This window comes from Ochotona princeps, chromosome 2 (assembly GCF_030435755.1).
Source record: "Ochotona princeps isolate mOchPri1 chromosome 2, mOchPri1.hap1, whole genome shotgun sequence".
NCBI lineage: Eukaryota > Metazoa > Chordata > Mammalia > Lagomorpha > Ochotonidae > Ochotona > Ochotona princeps.
Window position 1 is genome coordinate 159,546,752 of NC_080833.1, and position 18,650 is coordinate 159,565,401.

An 18,650-nucleotide genomic window follows, 5' to 3' on the forward strand; every position below is an offset into this window, starting at 1 on the left:
ATAAGCACCAAAACAAAAGCTCCAATCCCCAGTGTGACTACACTTGCAAAAATGGCTTTAGGACGTTATGAAAGTTAAATGAGATCGTAAAAGTGGATGGTGGCCTCATCAGAAGAGCAAGGGAGAAATTTCTTTGTCTACAGTGTGAGCCCAGGGCACAGAGGTTGCCATCTGTGAGCCAGGAAGGGAGCCTGCCCGTGCTGGCACCAGCCTCGGCCATCCAGCCACCAGGCTTGCTGTGCTCCGGCAGGGGAACAAGCTGACCACTGTGAAGGCACGGCAGGTGATGGACAGCAAGGTGCGAGGAGAGACCTTGTACAAGAAGCAGCGGCTGCAGCACTAGGGCCCTTTCAGCTGCTGGGCACGGCCGGGCTTTTCCTGCGGGGCCGAGGTTTTTCCTGTTTGTCCCACGTGCCAGACTCTGAGGCTGTGAGCTGAGATGTTTGCTTCTCATGAGACCCCCAACAATGAAAAGCTCTCGAGGCATTCAGCTTGTGCCTCCAACCAACGTCTGATCTGCTGGTACTCAAAGGAAGCAGTGGGTGACAAAAGCAACGAAGTTGACATTTAAGTTAGTCTTTGGTGTATCTGCTTTCCCACAAACCCACCATGACATGTGTTTTTTGCAGCGAAGCTTTTCGAACATTTAAAAAAAAAGAAAAGACCTCATAAAAGAACCCACAAGACTCAGGCATGCCCAGGCCCAAGAGCTCTTGTCTGGGGGGCACGTTCAAATAAATAGAATAGGCATTTTCACTCCATAATCCTTTTCCTTACTGGCCTGCATGGGTGCAGTCTTTCAACCCTATGCGCTTATAGTAGAGTGCTGGGGTTTCAAATCCCAGCTCTAGTCTTGTGTCCAGCTTCCTGCCAGCACACGCCCTGGGGGACAGTGGGGGATGGCTCCAGTGAGTGGATCCCTGCCCCCCACATGAGGCACCTGGACAGAGTGAAGTAGATGTGGTTTCTCTCTGCCAGTACCTGTTTCTCTGCATCTCAGATGAAGTAACTAATTAAATAAATAGTTTTTTAAAATAGTAAGAGGAAACTAAAATCATTACTTTTCCCACTTACCGTGTATGTGTTTAAAAAATGAACAGTTTCATTATTAGAAGTAGGAAGCGTTTTACAAGTTTGTAAGATTCAAGACTATTAGGAAATACACAGCATTCATTTAAACCAGCAAGTCATGTATACTAGCTATCTGCTTCTACATAACAAATTACCCCCCAAATATAGTGGCTTAGCAACAGACATTGTTTTAATGGTTTCAGTGGGTCAGGAATCCACATGTGGCCAGCTGGAATACGTGGGCAGAGTCTGCTCTGGGTCAGGGCTGCAGTCAGCCCAAGGCTCATTCGTGGTCCCTCGCAGGCCTCAGGTCCTCGCTAGCTGTCGGCGGGACATTCTTCCCTGGGCCTCTCTGCCAGGCTGCTCCCGGGTGGATGCTTGCCTGCCCCGAAGTTTTGAGGTTCGCGATGGAAGCCATGATCGTTGTGGTAGATTCATCCCTGAGACGGCATCCTACTACCTCTGCCCTATCCTGTCGGTTAGAAGTGGGTCAACAAGTCCACCATGCACTTAAAGAGACAGTATTCTAGAAAGGCATGAATGCCAGAGGAGGGGAACTGTTGGGCTCATCCTACAGGCTGCCTAGCACAGCATCTGAAAGTGCCACAAAGCAAACGCTGGAAGAAAGCTGGGCTTGTTAAACGGAGCCCCTCAGGACTTGGGCAGCTCATCTCACTCAGGTCAGATCCTAACACAGAAGGCCCCCCCGTGGCCCGGTGGGCAATTCCACCACTTGCGCATGTGCCCCAGAGAAGCACAGCGTGACTGATCCATGTGGCCCTTTGGAAGGACCAGCATGAGTAACGCTACCATTTCTCAAATGTTGTGTGCCGAAACAACAAACAAGAATTAACAGCGCAGGGAAGAGCCCTGAGCCAGACACAGAGGAAAGTGTCATGGCTGAGAACCTGCATGCCGCCCCACTCTGAGAACCCGCTAGCCCCTGGGGGGCCAGCCCACAGACCTGGGCCTGCTGCGCTGTCTTCCCAGCACAAGCCTGCAGGGACCCTTGTCTGGGCTGCGCATTTGGCCTCTTATTAATTTCTCTTCTAAACTGAGCCAAAGAACTGGGTTTAGTAAAAACATGATTTTTAGTCATGACAAAATTATAAAGCAGCGAACAATCCAAAAAAAGAATGTATGGGACCACTCTGGAGAGAAAAGTGAAAAGTCACAAAGAGAACACTTAAAAAACGTGATAGAGCAAATATATTGCAAAGATAGTGTTTCCTCCATGTCAGGATTCAGTTAGTAGTCCAGCCTAACATGTAGGAACAGGATAAAGCTCTGTGACCCTGGTGACACGAGCGAGACAGAAGTGAGTCCATAAAAAAGTTCAATTTGGGGGGAAAATTTTGATGTATGGTAAATATGCTACATGAATTCAGTGGAAGAAAAAGGCATACTATGTTGGAAAAAACTGATTCGCAGATGGAAAAAGAAAGAGAGGCGCCTGTTGTATCTTTTACAGAGAAGAGGATTCCAAGGGGAGTAAGGCTTAAACACAGATCAACACAGGGTGGGAGGGGCACCTGTTAGCAACTTACAAAATCAGCTGTTGCACTAATTTACAGACCATAAGGGCAGGAAATTCTGCAAACAGGCATATAAGAGACAGGAAACCCAATTTAAAAATTGACATGAACAGGAAATACAAACAAAATGCATCACTTGAACTGCTCACCCAACCACCACCTAGGGTCTCCAAGAAGCGTGCCCACGAGATTTGGTGTCAGCGTCAAAGGTTTTCAACATGAAAAGCCGTGGTACTTTATCCAGCTTGTGCAAGGTCTGGCAGCGTGATCATCGGGCAGTGGCTTGGCCACAACGACGGCAGCACGCCTAAAGGAAGGCGCCGGAGTGCTGTTTCAGCCCCCTGTTAGCTTCCTGCAGCCCTGCCCCAACGCTCTTAGAGCAGTGAGGCTCTGTGACATCCTGTGGCTCCACAGAGCTCCCACGGCAGTTGCTCAGGCTTAGAAAGGTTTAGAAGCTTCCACATTGTAATAGTAGGATCCAGGCCTCCACAAGAGAAGCTCAGGCTGCACCCAGAGCCGGGGAGAGCCTGAACTGGATGGGGAGGCTTAATGCTATCTGAGCAGTGTGGACATCAGCAGGCACAGAGTGACAGAGGCGGCTGGGCCCCGAGCCCCTCGGTGGCCGTGTGACTGCCTACACTACAGCACCCAGCCATCAGGTGAGCCCCAGCTGACGGTGCTGGCAAGAGGCACCGGGTCGTGACAAAGCTGTACAGGCCAGCTCCAACACCCGATTCCCGTGAAGTTCTAGGTCCTGGCCGCAGGACCCCAGGCAATCATTTCTGAACAGGATCTCCAGTTTCAACCCCTTCCTTTCATCTCTCCTTCTATCTGTTCCTCAGCGGAAGGCGACTGACATGCAAGCTTGTTCGGCAAAGTTTGCATGGACCCATCGCAGGGCGGATATAACCACAGGGAAGCTGGCAGCATGTGTACAGGAGAAATTGCCTCTTGGCATAAACTGATCATTTGTTATAACAATGACATTTGACATTGTCATCAATGTTCAATTCATGAATGTGTTTGCCTAGGGGGAGAAAAAGTAAGTTGATTACCCCACAAGTTTGTGGCCATAAGAAATTAGAATAAGGAAAATTGGGCCTGGCGGCATGGCAAGCGGCTAAAGTCCTTGCCTTGAATGTGCCGGAATCCCATGTGGGCGCCGGTTCTAATCCCAGCAGCTCCACTTCCCATCCAGCTCCCTGCTTGTGGCCTGGGAAAGCAGTCGAGGACAGCCCAATGCATTGGGACCCTGCACCCACGTGGGAGACCCGGCAGAGGTTCCAGGTTCCCGGCTTCAGATCAGCGCAGCACTGGCCATTGCGCTCACTTGGGGAGTGAATCATCAGACGGAAGATCTTCCTCTCTGTCTCTCCTGTCTGTATATCTGACTTTGTAATACAAATAAATAAATCTTTAAAAAAAATTAGAATAAGGAAAATTAATAGTAAGGCAAGTTTGCCATGATGATTGCCAACATTATAAATGTGGATGATTCTGAGTAGAGATGAGGATGGGGTAAGATGGTGGTCCTCACGTGGTTGGTGGTGATCTCACATATACTCCAGAAATGCACCTTGGAGAATGCAGTGAAATCAAATACGTGAGTTCATGCTGGCGAGCAGAGAGGTGTCCTGGGAACTCACTCACTCCTGAGACACTGGGGTCTGCCCTTCCTACTTATTTGGCAGCTACCCTTGGAATTCTCGGTTTGTAAGGTTGCTGGCCGCTACTTTCACTTTGTAGCACTGGTACTGCTGAGTCACCTCAGTAGCTCTGTTGCAGCCAGGTGAGTCAGCTTCCCCACTAACACATCTGATGGGGCACACCCTCTGACTTAAGGTGTCTGCCCACGTATTTATTTGAGAAGCAGAGAGTCAGGCAAGGTGGCTCCCATCTGTCGGTTCATTTCCCAGATGCCCATAATGGCTGGGGAGGGTCGGAGGCTGAAGCATGGGCTGGGAGCTGGGAACTCAATCCCACTCTCCCAAGTGAGTGGCAGTGTTCCCAGTACTTGAACAGTCACCTCAGCCTCCCAGGGTGCCCAGTAGGGAGCTGGAATCAGGGGTGCGGCTGAGGTTTGGACACCAGCACTACCTCCAAGTGGCGCCTTAACCGGCGGGCCCAACTCCTGGCCCTGGAAGATCCCCCTCTTACCACCCTGTGCGTTGCAGCCTTCGTATGGCTTTTGCTCTAAGCTGTGGCAACATACTTTTAAATCCTTTATCTGGAGGGTTAAGACAATTTCTGAAGGAAATCACAATGCTGAAGGGGTCAATATTGCTCATCATTTGAAGTTCTATTTTTTTCAACTAATGAGCACAGATACCTTAAAAATGTGTACAAGGAGCTTTCCTAATTTAATGCTACGTTTCAATTTACTTCCAAGTCACACCCACATCAATTTAAATCTCTATGGCCAGTATTCCCGCCCCTTCTGAGGGAGATCTTCAGCTCTCAATTCTCCTCTCTCTTCCTTCTTCAAGGAATTCCGAGAGAGGAAGAGGCAGTTAGAGAGACCAAGAGTGTTTCTTCAACAGTCACAGGGCTAGATGTTCTTTGCGTGACCATTCCCTGTAATGAGATGTTGACGGTACCCCCGAATGCGGCAGGTCCTCATGCTTGTTCACAGAAGCGTTTCTTCGTGAATGATCCTGCCGGTGCTTGGTGGCTCCGCGAGGCTCCCTGCCCGTGTGTGAGGATGCTCGTCTCGCCGCTCCTTCAGTTCCGCTTCTGCCTGTGGCTGAGGGCCGTGGGTGAGTCAGGGGCAGCTCCGGGCCTCTGGTTCCTCAGGCTGTAGGATGAATCAGGAGATGAAGCAGGTAGAGAGAGGTGTGGCTACAGCATCATGCTCGTTGAAAAGCCTCGACAATTCTTGGGGAGTTTGAGAATGGATGAGGAAGGATGTAGCTGCCTGCCTTGGCAGAAGCCATGAGTAGAGCAGAATTTCAGAGAGAGGCTTTGAAGCACTGGCCTCGCGCCTTTCCCTGCGCTATCCCCTTCTCCTCTTGGTTTAGCCCGAAGGGGAGAAAAGCAATCACGTCGGGTGATTTGTGTATTTGTAGTACCACCACCGAGCACAGCCATACCACTCTGAATGTGCCCAATCTCGTCTGTAACACCAATGTCTACTGAATATTTACTTTGATGCGAAGAATATTAAATTCTTTAATCTTCACAACTCTCTATGAAGTAGGTATAGTTGTATGATGTCATTTATTTTTCTAGATGGGAAAACTCTGACACACAGAAGAAAAAGAGACCTGCTCAGTTCCATCCAGTACCAAGCAGAGAGTCTGGTAGTCAAGTGCAGGCAGGGTCATGCCTGGATCAGCTTGCCCCCGTCTCAGTCCATTTGCTCGAATCTTCTCCATTTCAGTAGAGCTTTGTAGTTTAAAAATACTGTTCTACATGCCTTGTCAGCTATTTTAGGGTATTTTAAGGATTTTTGTTGTTGTTGTTGTTGAATATATGAGAGAATTCTTAAAGTGATATTTTCTGATTATTGCTTATTCATTTTAAACTCACCAGCTTTCATAACTATGAATAAAATCACAGGTGAGATCAGAAGTGCATTAATTGAGCACTGCTAATGGTGGTGGGAGCATCGTGCATAGCCATCCAGCTTTTCCTGGTGCGCTGCTTCTGAGTGGAGAGTGGGGACTGGGCAGCACCTCCAGAGGGACCATGGCAGTGGCTGAGTCCAGCGGAGCAAAGCCGCGGGTCGTGCTGGGGAGTCTGGATCCCGCCTGAAATGAAATCTTCCAACAAAAGGTTGTGGGCATAAGTAGGATCACTGCTTTTTTGTTTGCTTTTAAGGATTTATATTTTATTTATTCTGTTACTCGGAAGGCAGAGTTACAGAGAGAGAGAGAGAGAGAGAGAGAGAGAGAGAGAGAGAGATCTTCCATCAGCTGTTTCACTCCCCAAGTGGCTGTAGTGGCTGGAACTGAGTCAATCCAAAGCCAGGGGCTTCTTCCAGGTCTCCTATGTGGGTACAGGGGCCCAAGGACTTGAGCCATCTCTGTTGCTTTCCCAGTCCTTATGCAGGGAGCTGGATGGAAATGGAGCAGCTGGTGGCATATGGGATGTGTGTGCTGCAGGTGGAGGCTTGGCTTGTGCCAGAGTGCTGGCCCCACTAGGTTTGTTTTAAAACCATCCTTCTTCAGAGGGATGGGGAAGGAGAGAAAGGAGTATTATTACATTCTTAGAATTGTATCCATAAACTGTGCTGAATTTGTTAAAAGCTAAGGAAAAAGCTAGAAACAATTAAACACATTGAATACCTAAATAAATATTAAAAAAAGAAAAGGGATAAAAGCATCATTCTTGTAGCATTTCATAGGGTGACTCAACCTTGGGAGTCTTGTGACAAGGAGACTGGTTAGGGTATCATTGAAGCATTTCAGGTGGGAGCTAATGATTATCTCAGGCAGTAGCAGAAGGGACAGGAGAGTGGGAGAGTGCTAGCAGGGAGGGGAAGAAAAAGGTTTTAGGTAAAATCAATAGCTCTCAATAACTCATAATGTTTGGGGAAAAGAAAAGAGATGCTAAAGTTATTGCAAGAGAAAAAAGGGTTGTACCGGGTGTGCGGATGGGTTGGGGAGAATGTGACAAGGAAATAATATGAGGGTACTTCAAGACATTCTTGAAAGAAATGGGATTTAAAGATGAGTTTGTGTTGGTGCAGGAGCAGTGATGGTCTGGCAGCTAAGACACAGCTTAGATGCCCAAGTCTCCCACGGGACTCAGCACTTGACTCCAGCTCCCCATTCCAGCTCCCTGCTCGCACAGCCCCTGGGATGCAGCACTGGGATGCGACAGTGGGATGCGGCACTGGGATGTGGCAATGGGATGCGGCAGTGGGATGCGGCAGTGGGATGTGGCAGTGGGATACGGCAGTGGGATGCGGCAGTGGGATACGGCAGTGGGATGCGGCACTGGGATGCGGCAGTGGGATACGGCAGTGGGATGTGGCAGTGGGATACGGCAGTGGGATGTGGCAGTGGGATGTGGCAGTGGGATGCGGCAGTGGGATGTGGCAGTAGGATGTGGCAGTGGGATATGGCAGTGGGATGCGGCAGTGGGATGCAGCGCTGGGATGCGGCAGTGGGATACGGCAGTGGGATACGGCAGTGTGATGTGGCAGTGGGATGTGGCAGTGGGATACGGCAGTGGGATGCGGCAGTGGGATGCGGCAGTGGGATGCGGCAGTGGGATGCGGCAGTGGGATGCAGCGCTGGGATGCAACAGTGGGATGCAGCGCTGGGATGCGGCAGTGGGATACGGCAGTGGGATACGGCAGTGTGATGTGGCAGTGGGATGTGGCAGTGGGATGTGGCAGTGGGATACGGCAGTGGGATGCGGCAGTGGGATGCGGCAGTGGGATGCGGCAGTGGGATGCAGCACTGGGATGCGGCAGTGGGATGTGGCAGTGCGTGGGGGGGGGCCTGGATCCAGTGCCCAGTGCTTCAACCTACTTGGGGAGTCAACCTGGAAGATGGAAACCCTTTCTTTCTCCTTTTCTCCCTCCTCTCTCTCAATCTATCTTGCTCCCTCTCTCATCTCTCCCTCCTTCCTACCCTCTGGTGAAAAAGCTTTTGAAATTCATTAACAGGGCCCTGCGGCGTGGCCTAGCGGCTAAGGTCCTCGCCTTTAAAGCCCCGGGATCCCATATGGGCGCCGGTTCTAATCCCGGCAGCTCCACTTCCCATCCAGCTCCCTGCTTGTGGCCTGGGAAAGCAGTTGAGGACGGCCCAAGGATTTGGGACCCTGCACCCGCGTGGGAGACCCGGAGGAGGTTCCAGGTTCCCGGCTTCGGATCGGCGCGCATCGGCCCGTTGCGGCTCACTTGGGGAGTGAAACATCGGACGGAAGATCTTCCTCTCTGTCTCTCCTCCTCTGTGTATATCTGGCTGTAATAAAATGAATAAATCTTTTAAAAAAAAAAAAAAAAAGAAATTCATTAACAGTATTTTCATAATAACCATTTTCCATGGATTTGCTGAAAACCCCCTGTATGCTTGGTATTGACTTGGTACAGCTGAGACAGAATGACGGTCACCAAAATCCCAAAGCATGATATAAAAACTGATGGAAATGAAAAAGTAAAACAAAACTTAGGGGTTGGGGCAGGGTTCTGTAGTCTGTAAGAGCCAAGCAGAGGACCTGGACGTTGCTGGAGCATGAATACAGAAAGGGTGAAGTCAGCCCGTGCAGGGTCATCAAGAAATAGGACACACTTTTTAAGTTTAAATTTCAGATAAATGATTTTTGATTTTTTAAGTACATTATTGAGGACATGAATATTCTGAAACTTAATTATTGATGTGAAATTCAAGCAGTTCTGGAGATCATGCAGGCTGGCGGGATGGGGTGTGCAGATGGGCTGTGCACCTGCACACCTGGGCCTCATTCCTGGGCTACCTGCTCCCCAGCTCCAGGTGACCCGACATGCAAGCATGGGCTTGAAAGTATTTACAACAGAACTGAAACAGGCAACTTTAATGGGGACTGTGTTGATGTTACAAACAGGCAACCAATGAGAAGCAAAACGTGGAGGAGTACAGAGCAGGTCTGTGAGATCACAGAGCATCTGATCTAATCTCAGGGGGGGCGGGGCAGGGTTTAATCTAAACGCCTGTGATTTGCAGTGTCAGGGCAAACAGCAGTTGGTGTGGGGCAGGGGTGGCATTAGAGGCATGAGTTCCTCTGCAAAAGGGAAGATGTGTAGGTGAGTCCCTCAGGGCCTGAACATGGCCTCTGGCCACTCGCCCTTGAAGGGCGCTGGGCAGCAGTCAGCACCCAGGGCTGTGCCCAGAGCTGCCCTGCTCTGCAGCGTTGGCCTCCCAGCCTTTTCAGGTAGCACAGTGTGACTGCAAAGGCTTTCATCAGAAAATTGTGGGTGGAAACTTCCAGGGGTTTGCTCTGAGCTGCTTGAGGCTTCTCAGCTGCAGATGTGGGGTGAGTGGGCGTCTCTGTGAGAAGCAAAAAGAGAAAATGAGAGAGCGAGAAGGTGTTTCCCTTGGCGTGGAAACTCTATAAAGAGAGCACTGGCTTGCCTTCCCTCGAGCAGTCAGAGCAGCAGGGGTGGCAGCCTCCCCAGGACCAAGAGGCACGATCCTTGGCCGGGGCTGGCCGCAGTCCCTCGCTGCCATGCAGCAGCCCTTCAGCTACCCTTACCCCCAAATCTACTGGGTGGACAGCAGGGCCAGCTCTCCCTGGGCCCCTCCAGGGGCCGTCCTCCCCTGCCCACCCTCTGTACCCGAAAGGCCTGGTCAACGAAGGCCACCACCCCCGCCACCACCGCCACTACCACCGCCCCCGCTGCCCCCACTATCCTCACTGCCACCATCGCCCCTGAAGAAGAGCAAAGAGCACAAGACGGGCCTCTGCCTCCTCGTGCTGTTTTTCATAGTTCTGGTGGCCCTGGTTGGACTGGGGCTGGCCATGTTCCAGCTCTACCACCTGCAGAAGGAGCTGGCTGAACTCCGAGAGGTAAGCTTGCTGTGTGGCTTACTGTGCCCTAGAGTCACCGGGCCTAAGACAGCTGCGCTGCTGTGGGGGTAGGGCCACTGCGGTCCTCCTGGACCATTGTGCTGCCTGCAAAGTGCTTTCCAAGCTTTACTCCCCTAAGAAAGGCTTGGTTCTCATCATTCTGCTCTATACGCAGAGAAATCAAGGTTTCTATGAAAGAAAGAGGTCTTTTCTGATTTGTAAAGGATTTAAGCTGTATAGCTGTTCCTTTATCAATTGTAATGTCATTCTGTTAAGCCACTGGTTGCCTCAGACCTTCTAATTTTAAGACATGAAAAGAATGTCTTTGAGTGTGCTTAGAAGTAAATGTATTCTGTGAAGAGCAGAATGTTGGAGCTGTGACTGCAGCTGTAGGACCATAGTATTGTAAAAGCAGGAGGCAATGGAGACAGGAGAAGGAGGAGCAGGGAGAGGGAGGGAAAGGGGGGAAGCCCTGTGCCTGCAAAGCTGTGTGGTGGAAGATAAGAATAATAATTAAAAAGAAGTAAATGGATGCAGGTGGTCAACCTAAATTTCCTTAACAAAGAAATTGGTCCAAATGACAAAACTGCAGGACAGTGAGACCAAGTTACTTGGTCAAAGTCTGAGTTAGGAAGTGTCCTAACGTGTTTGGAATCTCTTCCCAGGGGCTGATTTTTGACAAATCCTCCTCTGCTGAAAGAACTCCATATTTATTCTCTCTCTCTCTTTTGTTTTTTGCTAGTCCTTCAGCCAGAGGCAGACCACATCATCTATGGAGAAGCAAGTAGGTGAGTTCTTTCATGCATGTGCATTGAGCTTCCCAGGCTAAGCCTCAGGCCTGAATTGTTGGCAGAATGCCTTCAATTCTAACCCCTTCTGGGGCTCACGCTTGTGAATGGCATGAAGGAATCTTGACCAATTCCGAATCTCTGGTCAATATGGTTTCTTGAGTTGCTTCTAGAATATGAAGTGAAATGAATTGCTTGAAGTAAGCCGAGTGCTTCACACACTGACACGTGCGCTTGACTGGTGTCAGAGACACAGCGGGAGTGTGGCCGTCCGGGCTGCTGGTTCCAACCCCTGGCGGAGGGGGGAGGCATGCACAGAGAAAAGTGTCTGGGGTAAATCCTCTGCTCTTCTAAACTCTAGACATGAGATTGCTGGAGAGTCAAGCTTTATTTAAAGCGTTGAATAAAACACAACTAAGCTTTAAAAAAGTAGACAATTTCCCACAACATTAGGGTGATTCTTTTGATATTACTGGGAGGCTTGGCAGGGGAGACTTTATCTGTTGTTCAAAGGATTGTTTGCCTTTGCTCACAGTGAATTTTTGATAAGGAAGGAAATATGAACTTCAAGACAAGAATAAGATGAATTTGTTGAACACTGGTCTCATTAAACTTCAGATTCAGAAGCTGTGGGCAGATGGATCTGTGGATAGGCCTTGGTTGTATTGAATCGAGATCCACTGGTTTGTAAATGTGGGTTTGGGAGCTTGAAGGCCATCTGGTCCATACAGCCACCTCATGTTTCAGAAAAAAGATAAAGACTCAGACAGACTGGTTGATGTGCCCAACACTGCTGTGTGCGGGGGAGCTGATGGGGAGCTGCAGCTAGAACAGGCACAGTCTCCTGGGACTGTTGCACCTTCAGGGCTTTCTAGCACATGGGCTGGTGCTTCTGTCTCTAAAGGCCATGAGATGAGAACAAAATGGAACTCAGGACAACTTGGCAGAGACAATACGTTGATCTCCTTGGACATGCAGAGGGCAGCGGGCAGGCTGGCGTCCCTCAACTAAGCACAGCCGGCTCCAGGCTCAGGAGAGCTGCTGCGAGTGGCCCAGCTGAGTGCTTGCCTTGGGATCTACCCTCTTGCAAGAGTCCTTGTGGAGACACTCTGGCCCCCTGTGGTGTGTCAGAAATGTGGAGGTGCATGGATGGGAAACTTGGCAGAAAAATGAGGCCTCCTCAGGATTTCTAAGGTTGCTTTGAAAATCAGGGGACTCACTGGGGAACAGGTGCCTCATTACTCATCATTCACCCACTCTCTGGGGGCATTTTATTGATTAAAAGTCAAATGAAGAGATGAGTCAGGTCTCCCTACCCCAGTAAACACTTTTCTGCATCAACCCAGACAGATCAGAACTCAGGGAATTAGCAGGTGGGAATGAATGTAGTAACTTTATGGACGCAAGATGTCAGTCACAAAGGAAGATGCCTGTTTTCATCCATCAGTTTAGAACTGATTAAAAGGTAAAACCCTAGACCGATAGGAAAGGGCCTGTTTAAACACCAGTTTGAGCTAGTGTGAATGAAATTTGCTCTAACATTTCTGAAGAATAGTTTGAAAATAAGTATTAAAAGCTTGAGCTTGTTAGTTTAGCTTGTAATTCCCATCACTAAGATGTGTTTGTTAATAAAATAATCAGAGGCATGGTCACTTAAAGTCATATTTATGAAGGTGTTTATCTCTTCCTTATGAAGCCATTCAGAAGTAATATGGAAGAAACTTAAACGCCTCATAATATGTTAGTTGTGTATATGGTGGTATATTCAGATAAACATGAAATACTGAACTAAAATCATGCATTTAGCATTATGGGGATTGTCCTTTTTATATCACTGTTATAAAAAGGATGTGATAGTTCATAGTGGCTTAGTACCAACCATTCATATATCCATACTTTTATACTCTTAGAGAAGAGCCAAAAGAGTGGTTTTCTCTGGGAGGTACTCTCACAGATTATTTATACTCTGTTCTTTGTTTTGCTTTCCAATTTTCAGTAGTTAACTAGTTAATATGCTTATTCATTCATAAGTGCCCTTGGAAGGTCTCCTATATGCCAGGCTGGGTGTTGGCTGGTCCATGAGGATTGAGAACACAAGAGGGGAAGGGGACCTGTCTTCAGGGGCCTTTTCAGCATGGTAAATAAGGCGAATAACAGTAAGTGGGCAAAAACCATACTTTAAAATTGTATTCAGTGTGACCCAAGGCGGAGCAGTCTGCAGAGGGGCTCTTGTTTGTGCTGACACCCAAGAAATCAGGATCCCCCGAGAGGAGGGCTCTGTATCTGTGATGTGGAATGGCTTGGCGAGGGAGAAGATCCATCCCAGCCCTGGGAGTGGCTTGTGTAGAGTCCCCAGGACAGGATGCAGTCACCCTCAATGTCTAGTGTCTCTTCTCAGTTTATTCTGGAGTTTACCGAGATATTTTCAGTGTGTATCTTCTGTGAGGAGAGCAAATGTTACACTAGGCTCTGTGAGAAGATGTAAAACGTGCAACAACATGTGGTGATTCAATTCCATTCCCTGCTCTTCCCTGGCCAAGTGCCACCTCAGCTGCTGGATGCTCAGCGCTGCAGGGAGGGACAGGAGACTCAGCTTTGCTCTTCCTGCTCATTCACAGCTCATTCAGGATGGGCTATGTTGGCTGGCCAGAAGCACAGTGCACAGGCAATGTCCTTGGTTGATGATGCTGTTCTCACGGTGCGCGTTTGTTAGGCTCATCCCAAGCCCAAGATGGATGGAAGGCTGTCCAGGGTTCTTTGTTGAAATGGACATGACTTTTATCATCTTGTCTCACAATGAATCCTCCACCTCTCTTGTGCTCAGTCAAGGGATAATGTGACACTCATTCTTGGCATTTGGCACGGGTGGCACTGCTTCAGCTCTAACCCTTCTGTGGGCATCTAACTTTGTGTAGAGAGGGCCCGCCCCACCAAATTGATCATAATCTGCTAGAAGACTGAAGGCAGAACACCCATTACAGTGCAGGACATTGTTCTGGTGGGTGGAGACAACTAGGTTGGGCAGTGGGTTGAGAGCTGTATGTGGTTGCATATTCAGTGAGGGTGTTAGTGGTGTCGGTCCCCAGAGAGATGAACTGATTGCTTGAGGCCCTGGGATAATTCCTTGGGTCAGACTGTGGAGCACAGATTGGAGTGGTGAGGAAGTGGATTAGCAATGTCCTGCAGCTCCTGTCTGTCCATCAGAGTCCCCAGGGCAGCAGGGCTGGAGTAGACAGAGCCCTGGATTCAGAACAGAGAGCAGAGTGCCCACCCCATCCCTGGCACTGAATAGCTTAGTCTTCTTGGCTGAGCTACCCAGCTTTCAAGCTTGCTTTAACATTCAGAGGACATTTCAGAAAGTTCATGGAAAATAGAGTTAAAACATAAGCTTATTTGGAAACAAAAATGTATTTTTTGAGATTTATTTATTTGTAAGTTAGAGTTACACAGCAAGAGGATAGATTGAGACACAGAAAGATCTTCTACACACTGTTTCATCCCGAGATGTGAATGGCCAGGGCCAGGCCAGGGGCTTCTTCTGGGTTTGCTCTGTTGGGGAGCACTGGGCCATTTTCCACTGCTTTTCCCAGGCCATGGCAGGGCTGGATCATGAGTCGAGCAACCAGGACATGAACTGGCACTCATGTGTGACCCTGGTGCCATACAACCATGTCTTTACTTGCTATGCCACCCACTGGTCCCACAAAAATATTTTGAAGTACATGGATAGATTTTTCATTATAAACATATATTGCATGAATTTTTGAAGACTCCTTGTATAAGAATAGCAATTCCTATCTGGAGGAATAGTCAGGCATTCTTAATGTGGTCACTGATATGACTGTACTTTATGAATTATTGCTGTTTACCACTTATATGGTGACTAATAAATGTGTATCTATTCATCTATCTATCTATCTATCATCTATTGGATTAACGTGTTAATTATGGCTGTGCATGTATTAAATATTTTATTTAACTGGTGAGTATTAAACTCCCACAAAAAGAGTTGGTGCTCCATTTTTTGCATACATTTTTAATTTCTCTATTATTCAGGTCATTCCAGTCTCCCCTCTGAAAAGAAGGAGGCAAGGAAAGTGGCGCATTTAACAGGTTTGTGGTTGGAAGGTGGACCTGGGAGTTGCAAGGTGCAGAACAGCAGCTGCTGCTTGGTTTCCCTCGTCAGGCTTGCAGGAAGCTGTTATTTCTGGTGATTGACTGAAAACTCAAGAACACAGAGATCTTCCTGGTCAGGCTAATCTTAGACCCCCTAATCTGGGGTGTAAGCCTCGTCCTCACCTGGAGCCATGAGTTGTGATTATGACAAACTACCCGTACAGTGCTCCCGCCTTCTGTCACTCCAAAGATGCCCTGGGGGCTTTGTGACATAGGTCCCAGAGGTAAGAACCCAGGAGGTGGGATAGGAGGAACTGTTTTAGCCCGAGCTTCCCTGGCTACCTGGGAGAGTTCCAGCGGAAACAGCCCCGGAAGCAGAGGCTCAGCCCCCGGCACTTGGGGGCGTTTGGGCTGTGAGTGTGAGATTGACTTCAGAGCATTGTGTACAAATACTCCTACTGTAAACTTCATAAGTCACTGGAAATGGGTTAATATTACAGAAAGAGGAATGTCATGGCCCCTGGAATTATTTAGGCAGGGATTGTAGAGTGACCCAGTTGGGCCAAATCTTAATGTGTGCCTGCTCTATGCCCAGCTTTGAGATCACAGAGATGACTAACATAGTCCCTACCTTCAAGGAGACTTGAAATTAAATGAAAAAAAAAAATGAACACTTAGTGATAACTTCAGAAATAGAGTTCTTGATGTGTAAATAAAGGCTTTGGGAAGACAGGGGATTCCAGCCCACATTAGGAGGCTGAAGTTATTACTTTAGGCAAGAGAATGGTCCAGGCAATTCCTGAAATCCTTCCAAATCTAGCTTTTCCCTTGAGAAGAATCTCATAGCCTAGCAGCTTTGATACGGACATTGAAGGTAGTCAAATCCTTGTTCCCAACAGTGACGTGGGCTTCATTCACTGTCACTGTCCCCAGAGTGTGGATGCTGAGGTTGGAGCTGGCCATTTGACAGAAACAAGGAGGGAGCTCAGACTGGATTGAATCCTGACTCCTCAGTCCGTTCTGCATGGGACGTGTCACTCTTGGCGAAACATTTGTTAGTGAGCCCAAGGTTTTGCCTTGGAAGCTTAGTTTTTCTGATGCGTGTGTATTTCTGGCTGAAGGCTGCTCTCTGGTTTATTTCAGGCAAGTCCAACACAAGGTCCAACCCTCTGGAGTGGGAAGACACCTACGGAATTGCCCTCATTTCTGGAGTGAAGTATGAGAAGGGTAGCCTGGTAATCAATGACACTGGCCTGTACTTCGTGTACTCTAAAGTGTACTTCCGGGGTCAGGCCTGCAACAACCAGCCCCTGAGCCACAAAGTCTACATGAGAAACTCTAAGTACCGGCAGGACCTGGTGCTCCTGGAAGGGAAGATGATGGACTACTGCACTGTGGGCAGGATGTGGGCCCGCAGCAGCTACCTGGGGGCAGTGTTCAACCTCACCAGTGCCGACCACTTACATGTCAACGTCTCCGAAATCTCCTTGGTCAACTTTGAGGAATCTAAGACGTTTTTCGGCTTGTATAAACTCTGAGAAAAACACTTTGGGATTCCATCACAATTCCTGTTACAGGCATTGAGAACACTGTCTAGAAGGGTCTTCCTAGGTTTCTCTGGAGGTCAAGGTCATAAAACATGAGGACCATGAGATCCCAGGGTCTGACAGATCTGTGGTTCCAAGTCTCACCCAAGATCTGTGAGCCAGACAGGAGGAGGAAGATGGCTGAAGAAAATAGAGCTTTCAGCTGTGATGCAAACATCAAAAGTGTTGGAAAGCCACCACAGGGCATTCTATACTCCTCTGACATGGCCAGCAGCATCACAGCGTATTTAAGATGATACCGTTTTACTCACCGTTTGAGGCGGGTCAACTTGCTACCTCAGCAGAGGATGTGTTTCCTGTGTTGGATTGTTACTTGACAGTACAAGGATTGGAAAAGGAGGGCTAGGCTTGCAAAATAAGCTAAAGAAATGACCGAGTCTGATGCCCACTTGACAATATTGTTAATTCCAAATGAGTGGCATGAACTGCCAAATGATGCTAATAGATAAACACAGGGCTTTGTTGGGTATCAGTTAAGTCCCTAAATAGCAGGTGTGTTTCCAGTGCAATGGTAGGGGGGAGAGAGGGAGAGAGAGAGTGTGTGTGTGTGTGTGTGTGTGTGTGTGTTTGCACGTGAGAGAGAGAGAGAGAGAGGGAGAGAGACAGACTGAAGAGTCACATATGCACACAGTGTGCAATTGGAAACTATGGGTTGCATATTTTGGTACATTTTCAATGATTCTTGGCATCCAACTCTACCAGTTTTCAATCTTTGATGATCAGCTACTGCTGATTTCCTTTAACATAAGCAATATTTATAGACAGACTGCATATTTTCATGGAATGTTAAACATAATAAAACCTATTTTCGTATATAGATAACTGTGAATACAGTTTCTGGAAATCACTAAACTTTGGATATTTTTGCTTATTGCTTCTTTCCTCTATGATTTCTTCATTGCTCAAGACCCAGACACTTGGAGAACTTAGCGTTGTGACAACTGGGACGTCGCCTACTAGTCTTCCAGGTCTTCTCTCTTTCTACATCCTCTTTCCTCTCCACTTGTCTTTACTCAGTTTTCTTTACCACTCAGTGCCAGTGGTGAGATTATCCACATGTGTATAGATTTGATGGCAACTCGCCCTGCCCTTGGGCTGTGATTTAGGGAAAAGCACACAGACTTTGGGCTGAAGCCTCAATTTGAATATTTGCTTTCCCTCTTATTCCATCCTGTCTGGATTTGTCACAAAAAGAGCTGATCTGTTCATTAAGTAGCTGACACATGGTAAGTCGTAAAAAATGGTACTTCTAATAAGGCTTCACCAGAGTCACTTTATTCTCCAGAAGCCACTGATCTGTGGGATCCAGGCAAACACTTGGCTTCTTCCTTTCTCTCATGTGTTATTCACAATGATCTTTTCCTATTTTTTAAAAAATTATTCATTTGAAAGAGTGACAGAAAGAAAGGGAGAGACGTAAGGGGAGATCAACCCCCAGATGACCAGAAGAGCCTGGGCCAGGATGAAACCAAGAGCCACGGGCTTCATCCAGGTCTCCCACATGGGGCTAACTTCCATTGCTTCTCTCAGGAAAATAGCTGGCGGCTGGATTGGAAATGGAGCAACTGGCAACCCGATGGGAGGCTGGCACGGTGGGTTTTGGTTTTATCTGCTGTGCCACAGTGCTAGGATTCATTGTCAGTGAGGCCAGATTTGAATAGGGAATACGCGCAATTGATAAAAAGATGTTTAATGATATACAAGAATACAGGATAGAAATGAAGTACTCTCTCCAACTTGTTCTGTGGCCTCATACATGCCTCGGAGAGGAACACGATCTAATGTAACCTTCCAGATGGTTTGCACATAAATCTGACATCACTTTCCAGCAGTATTTCTTAGGCCCTGTTGGTCTGCTAAGCTGGGTAACTCCTCATTGTGAGATTTACCTGTACAATGCAGTGGATAGCCTTGTACTCCAAGGATGCCGATAGCATCCTACACTCCCTTCGTCCAAAGTGACAACCGTTCTCCAAATCGCAGCATGTCCTTAGTGAGAGTAGAGCAACACAATCCCGAGATGAAAACTGCTGCTT

The 18,650-nt window shown here is 48.1% G+C and overlaps 1 protein-coding gene across 1 annotated transcript; it reads left to right on the forward strand.

Annotated features, from left to right (window-relative positions):
* The first annotated feature begins 9,012 nt into the window (after window positions 1–9,012).
* Window positions 9,013–17,124, forward strand: FASLG (Fas ligand). The gene is made up of 4 exons (XM_004596286.2): window positions 9,013–10,103; window positions 10,846–10,891; window positions 14,948–15,004; window positions 16,151–17,124. The coding sequence occupies exons 1-4, from the start codon at window positions 9,762–9,764 to the stop codon at window positions 16,543–16,545; spliced, it is 840 nt and encodes a 279-aa protein (XP_004596343.2). The 5' UTR covers window positions 9,013–9,761; the 3' UTR covers window positions 16,546–17,124.
* Window positions 17,125–18,650: the final 1,526 nt, after the last annotated feature.